We start from the raw sequence: 7,479 nt of genomic DNA, 5'->3' as shown, positions 1-7,479 counted from the left end.
TATGGGCACATGATAGATGAAGCAAAAGATTTACTAAGAGAGATAGAATGGAAGGCAGTACATGTGAAGCGAGAGGTAAACGGTGCAGCCCACAGGTTAGCAAATGAGGCGGCACCAAATAGAAGCTGTCCTGCACTGTATACAATCAATCTATAGTCATAGTTGAAGTGGCATAAATTGAGTATGAAAAATATTTCTTATCACATAGAGAGAGAGAGAGATATCAAACTAGAGCCTCAAGGATACTGTTTTGTAACTGCAGAGAAGTGGGTAAAAACCTCTGGATATAATAAGCAAGGATGCAAACCCTTTAAATTTTTTATGTAATTTACTTTTATTACCCTAATGTTAATGAACAAACCTGACTGGTGTGCCCTTCCTCAATATCAACTACTACACCTTTGAAGATAAATATATTTATGAAAGAATTATAACTAAGACATCCCACAGAATGGTTACTACTTCAATCAATGTTATCCTGAATGAAATTACTCTCACACCAATCATGGATCCGAAACGTTATCATTCTGTCTTCACCTTGGCCCCTATCCATCTTTGGTTCCTCCATAATAATTTAAGAACCTCTTCAAGAAGAATCACAGGTGCTGAAATCAAGACGACCAAAATCCACTCCTTCATACTCAATGGTACAATACCAAACACGTCTGCCAGAAACGGAACATAGAGTATGAGGCAATGAAGTCCAAAGGACACTGACATGGCAACCAAAAGCCAAGGGTTCCTCCAAGGTGGCATTTTGATCAAGCTGTTGTCTTCCGAAAGGGCATTCAAGGAATTGAACATCTCAATTGACACCAGGACAGAAAGTGATAGTGTCATTGCCTTCACTTTGCCGATGGAAAAATAGTCACAAGGGTCCGTAAAAGAGATCATGCGGCCACCAGAAATCATGAATGGACTCACAGTGAAATTTGACCATGTCGGGCACTTCCCCCAATTGCGAAGCTGAGATAATTCAACTAGTGTGTGCCCATCGCTGACAAGATTGATACCCATAAAAGATGGTTGAGTGTACCACAAGATGAAGATGCCAACGGTTGCAATGCCCACATATGAACCAATTAGCTGCCATTTGGGATGCATAAATGTTAGTTAATTTAGACTATTAACAAGAAACATTGGTTAATTGAGGTGTAGAGTGAACTTCTCAGTTTTAGTGGTTGTCATGAAGTGAATGGTAGAAAGTTATATCCTGAAACGCACTTCTCTTCCATATATGCTATCTCGGAGATAATTTTCTTTGTTTCCACTTGTTTTAAAGCTTCACATTGACATGATTTTCTCTCTTCAAGATTTTCTTTGTGCCACTGTGAAAATTTTATTTACCATTTGGAACAAGCATTTTTATAAAATAGAACTGTAACTGAATTATATTTGTGCCACTGTGATTCCAAATGCAATGTCAAATAACCCAGTTCAACCGCTATTGCAATCATCCTCTCCACTACCACCTAACCAACCACTCCCATTGACAGCACATGGTAGATAGAAATATTTTATGGAACTATAACTTATTAGCATTAATTATTACATAGAAAGTACCTTTATTGGATTCTAACTCTTTATTGGTATCATCCAGCTATAAGGGGACAAAAGACTCACTAGGCTATTACGCCAGCAAAAAGGCCACAATATTTTCCATTAGTTGTCAGTGCGTGGAAACACAATAACTTGGTAACAAAATGGGATCAATGCCCTAAATCTCATGGAATCTGAAAGCACTGACTTATATTCAACCATGTGGTTTGGACAATTCTACTTTGTTCAGATAACAGAAAATTGCATACAAGCTAGGACTAGCATAACTTCAGCCAGTTGGAAGTGAAATGAAGTGAATAGAAATCAATACTAACCAAATAACGGAGAAGAACCCAAGAATTTATTAAAGCATCATCACTTCTGCGGGGTGGTTTCTGCATTATATCAACATCAGCAGGGTTGAAACCAAGAGCAGTTGCAGGAGGGCCATCAGTGACCAAATTCACCCACAGGAGCTGCACAGGAATCAAACATTCTGGTATTCCTAATGCAGCTGTCAAGAATATGGATATTACCTCTCCAACATTTGATGATATCATGTACCTGTGAATTGATGAAATTAAAATGGCTTCCCTGCATCATCAAAAGGAAAAGGTGACAAACTAAAAGATGTACCTGATAAAGGCTTTCATGTTATTATAAATTGAGCGACCCTCTGCAACAGCTGAAACAATGGTGCTAAAATTATCATCTGCCAAAACCATATCTGAAGCTTCTTTTGCAACCTGTAATGTTAAGCATGGAAGATTATTAACGTTTGACCATAATTCTAAAAGAATATTTATATCTATATAACAAGGCCGAAGTTGAAGAGAAAATCAACGCATCTATTGTAATTAAAGGACAGGATCATCTCAGTTCAAAGAAAATCTAACAATGCTAAACCTTGGATGGTAAATAAACCTTTAGGCTACACGAAAATGGCTTGGTGGCACCTCCTCACAGCAGGAGGTGAGCAAGGGAGGGAGAGAGAGGTACCCCACAACAGAAAAGGAATTTCAAAGAAGCCCTAAGGATGAGTTCATTATGTTACCTCAGTCCCAGTAATTCCCATTGCGATCCCAATGTCGGCAAGTTTAAGTGCAGGTGCATCATTTACACCATCTCCAGTCATTGCAACAATCTCCCCCATCTCCTTCAGCATCCTTACAATTTCTTGCTTATGCCCAGGCTCAGCCCGTGAGAAAACCTTCCCTCCAGGTTTTGACAATGTTTCAATTTGTTGTGAAGATGAGAGAGCAATAAACTCTTTACCTGTTAAACTTCTCCCTCTAAGATCCTCACTTTTAGAAAACAAATTGATTTCCCGACAAATGGCCTCAGCCGTGCACTTATTATCTCCTGTTATCACCATAACCTTAATCCCAGCTCCTCTACAATCTTCAATTGCTTTATGAACTTCATCACGAGGAGGGTCCTGTTCGACTCAGTTATTAAATACTTCTAGTTGAATGAAACAAATATAACAATTTGTTGATTTAAGTGAACAGCACAAGTAATGACAGATACTCACTCTTAGACTAATGACCCCGACAAAAACCAAGTCACTTTCAATTGAGGAGTAGCAAGCCGGATCAAGCAACTTCTTGTGGGAAGGATGACTCTCCGCATGGTAGTCAGAAAACTCTCCCAAGTCATCCTTGTATGCCAAACCCAAGCATCGCAATCCCTTTGAACTCATCTCCTGAAGTTTCAAAAGCAACAGTTGCCTACAAGGTTCATCCATTGGAACAAGGGATCCATCAGCAAGTTGAACTTGTGATGTACGCTCCAACAAACTCTCAACAGCACCCTGCAATTTCAGACTAAATAAATGCCGTCTGAAGGAACAAATCTAGAACACTCAATGTATTCAAAGATTACACGGGGAGAAAAAATTATGATCAAACCAGTTTTCTAAAGTTGCACTTCCACTTTCTCCAATTCTTTCCCTAAAAGTAATTTTGCTGGGTTTACAATACTTGATTTTATTTGTGCAAGAAACTTACCAAAAAAAACCCAAACTCCTAATTTTAAACACCGCCTATATTAGCCATTTTCCATTTGATAAAAAAGTGGAGATAAAAATAAAAAATAGATAAATAAATAAAACAATCACCTTGACCAGAAGTCTGTTATGCCCAGTTGGCTCCCGGACAATAACACTCATTGACTTGCGAATGCGATCGAATTCCAATGTGGCAACCCTTTTTGATCTTTTCATCCACCACTCACAACAGCCTGTTGTAAGCAAAAGTGGATAGACATAAAAAATTTCGTAGTAATCATATAATTTATATCATTCTTACAAACAAAAAGTTCTTTTTTCTGCTTACCTAATTTCACAATGCTGCTGTCAATCAAATAGTTTGCAGCAAGTTGTGCTTCACGAATTTTGCTCCTCACCTTGGCATCTGGAACTCCCATCTTTTCAACCAAAACCTTGAGTGCTGCCTCGGTGGGCAAACCTGTAGCTCTATAGAGACGGCCATCAAAATAGATCCCAGCATCATTGCAAACAGCACATATTTCTGCCATGGCTTGCAAATTGGCATCCATATTGTAGCACGTCCAGTCAACAATCCCCCCATCCTTTGGATCATAGGTAGTGCCATCAACATGAAAGATTCGAGATGCAGTGGTTTTCCCTCCCAAAGTGAAGAATTCTGTCACAGACATCTGATTAGTCGTCAAGGTCCCAGTTTTATCCGAACAAATTACAGTCGTACATCCTAGGGTTTCTACACTTGGAAGTTTCCGCACAATTGCATTCTTTTGTGCCATTTTCCTCGTACCAAGTGCTAAACAAGTTGTAATAACAGCAGGAAGACCTTCTGGGATGGCAGCAACTGCAAGGGCAACAGCAATCTTAAAATAGTATGTACACTTCTCAAAGGAAAATCGAATATTTGCTGGCGATCCATCCACAACATCCCAGGAGAAGAAGTTTTTATAGTTTATCACCCACACAATGAGGCAAACAAGCCCAATTGCTGTAGTAAGCCTGCTCCCAAATTCATCCAGCTTCTTCTTCAAAGGGGTGTCACTCTCTTCCTGAGAAGCCTCATGTATTTGCTTCTGTATCTTCCCAATTTCAGTGTTCATCCCTGTACTAACAACAATACAGAGACAGCTCCCATTGACAACTGTTGTGCCTGCAAAGACCATATTTTCTTTAGCTTGCAACTCACAGTCATCCAGAAATATAGTATCAGTGCCTTTCAAAACGGGCACAGCTTCTCCAGTTAATGAACTCTGCTCAACCCTAAAAGTAGTGGTCTTCAAAGCCGCAACTCTCATGTCAGCAGGGACTTTGTCTCCAACCCTTAATTCCACAATATCCCCTGGGACAAGTTCTCTAGCAGGCAATTCGGGCACAAAGTACCCATCCCTTAAAACCTTTCCAGATTCACATTGCATCTCTTTGAGGGCCTCAAGTGCCTTCTCAGCATTACTCTCTTGCCAAACTCCAACAATTGCATTGAGGACTAGAATCAAGACAATCACAAACGGCTCCACATAGGCTTCAAATCCAGACTGTCCAAATTCACCCCCATGCATGTAAGCTAGAATAAATGATATGCAGGCTGCAACGAGTAGTATCTTTACAAGCATGTCATCAAATTGTTCTAACACAAGTCGCCATAACGGCTTCCCCTTCTCTTTGGCTAGCTCATTCCAACCATGCCTCTCACGCCGCTTCTCAGCCTCATAAGTGCTCAAACCCTTATCTAATTTCACATTAAACTCTTTCAAACACTGCTCCACAGACCATGACCATGCAGGGAATGGTTTTTCGCCCATTGACGGTTCTATTTGGAGTTCAAATTCACTGGAAACGGATATCCTGATCAAAATTGTCTTGAAGTCATATCAAATTCCTAAACAACAGTTCAAACACGAAAAAATGTCAGCAAAGCATGAATCATACACATTCAAAGTTTATGGATAAACTTAGAGAACAAAAAAAAAAACAGAACAGCGTACGGCTGTTAAATTATAATGCCATAAACAACGTTACAACAAAAGAAATTCTCCATGGAAAAGTATTGTTCGAAATAAATTAAAAAACTAGCATCCACTTTTTTTTTTCTCGTCTGCAGCGACCAAAAATAAGGGAAAAAAAGGCATCCCCTGCCCCCCAAACCTCCGAAAACACCCTTTACAGATTAATAACAGGGGAAAAACCAGCGACAATTACAGGCAATAACAACTAAAATTGCACAAGTTTAAACTTCTTTATACCAGAGCCAACGAACCAGAATACAGGAATCCACAGTAAGGAGTGGCCCTAAATTCAAAGACAAAGGGAGAACAAAAGAGTCCTGAAGACCGGCCCCGTGAAGAAACCAAAATAAAACAAAACAACACAAGACAAAACTGGCCAGCAAGAAAAGTTCCCACTAAACTACACATTAGCCTTAACAACAATGATAGATGAAGCCCAAGATCAGATTCACAAAAGCATTGAAATAACAGCACCAAAGACGCTCCAATGACCTGTGCGATTCACCAAACCCAGAGTGCAAAACAAGGAAAAGAAATGAACCTTTGAACAATAAGAGAGTAAAAAAAAAAAGAAAAAAAGCAAAGTTGACGGCTTGGAGAGAAAGCAAGGCCCAAAGAAAAATTCTTTAAGACCTCTCAATGACAGAGAGAACTGAAAACCTTGTTGAACACACACAAGAGAATATTAGTGGTTGAACCAGTCCTGTTCTAATCTTCTTCTTCGGCTCTCTTCTTTTTCTGGTGAGTTCAGTGGGTTTGGAATTTGGAATCTTTTTGGTCTTTGCTTTCAAAATTCCTCTTAGAAACAGTTACTGAATTCAAAAAGAATTACCTGCCCCAAAAAAAAATTTCAAAAAATAAAAAAATAAAAAATAAAACTGCTTTAACCCTAAAAAACAGTTGGAAAACAATTATATTAAAAAGGCATTGTAGTATGTTCGTTTCTTTGTCCTTCGCTAGTTAAATAACTTTAAAAACTGCAGATCGTGGGTATGTTGCAGACGTTTAAGAGATAATTCATTTTTTTTTTTTTTATACGTTTTGGGGAGGGAGTTTTCGAACTTCAACCTCTATTTAAAAAATAAAATTATGTCAATCGGACCATAAGTGTTTCGCATAAGATATAATTCATGTTATTATTAAAAAGAAAATAAAAAGAGATATATAATTAATGTTGCTACTTGCAGCCGCATGATAATGATTATTTAGTTCACATATAAGGATATACTTTGTTAGGGCTAATGATAGAAACATAACTATCTTATAGCATTCTTATTGGATTAGCTAAAAATTAAATTCAATGAGTATTTAGCTATTAATGAGCAAAATATGCTAACATTAGATTAGCCAAATTCCAATATTTGAAATTTAGCTACAGTGACTTTCAAAAGTTTTCTAAATTTGAAGGTTACTGTACATACATCAAATACATATTTTATTAATTATTTCTCTATCCCTTTTTTTCTATCACATATTTTATCACAATTGATATATTAATTTAAGTTAGTGATATATTAATTTAATAAGAATATGATTATTAATTAATATATAATAGGTAGAATAATAAAATATGATAAAATTTAATAATTAAAAAAATTAAATATTTTTGAAATTATTAGTTATTCATTATTATATAATTAATAAATATATAATATAATGTGAAGATTTGATGTGAATAATTAAAATTAAATTCATTTTATATTATTTTATTATTATATAATAAAAAAATAGCTATTCAGATATAGGGATTTATGTGAATGGAATAACTAAAAATCAAATTTTTTTTACATTCATAAAAAATGTCTTTTAAGTTTGACTAATCTAATGAGAGTGCTTTAAAACATAAAATTATTTTTACAAACATGTTTTAAACTTCAAAGCAGTATTTTGATAAAATGATAATATATATTATAAATTATTTTTTAAAAAATA

The 7,479-nt window shown here is 36.6% G+C and overlaps 1 protein-coding gene across 6 annotated transcripts; it reads right to left on the bottom strand.

Moving 5' to 3' along the window:
* Positions 1-298: 298 nt before the first annotated feature.
* On the bottom strand, positions 299-6,509 carry LOC121251653 (calcium-transporting ATPase, endoplasmic reticulum-type). Of its 6 annotated transcripts, none has more exons than XM_041150953.1 (8): positions 5,527-6,509; positions 3,876-5,420; positions 3,659-3,780; positions 3,074-3,352; positions 2,594-2,977; positions 2,176-2,285; positions 1,875-2,103; positions 299-1,086 (listed from the first exon to the last, which is right to left on the bottom strand). In XM_041150953.1, exons 2-8 carry the CDS (start codon positions 5,341-5,343, stop codon positions 523-525), a joined length of 3,156 nt encoding a protein of 1,051 aa, XP_041006887.1. In that variant the 5' UTR covers positions 5,344-5,420; positions 5,527-6,509; the 3' UTR covers positions 299-522. The 6 variants fall into 6 exon arrangements, with proteins under 6 accessions (XP_041006887.1, XP_041006906.1, XP_041006913.1 ...); XM_041150972.1 differs by having other exon boundaries at positions 5,785-6,509; XM_041150979.1 differs by having other exon boundaries at positions 6,040-6,509.
* Between the last annotated feature and the right edge of the window lie 970 nt (positions 6,510-7,479).

The sequence above is a fragment of the Juglans microcarpa x Juglans regia genome, chromosome 1D, assembly GCF_004785595.1.
Source record: "Juglans microcarpa x Juglans regia isolate MS1-56 chromosome 1D, Jm3101_v1.0, whole genome shotgun sequence".
NCBI classification, from domain to species: Eukaryota; Viridiplantae; Streptophyta; class Magnoliopsida; order Fagales; family Juglandaceae; genus Juglans; species Juglans microcarpa x Juglans regia.
This window is presented reverse-complemented; position numbering and strand designations above follow the sequence as displayed.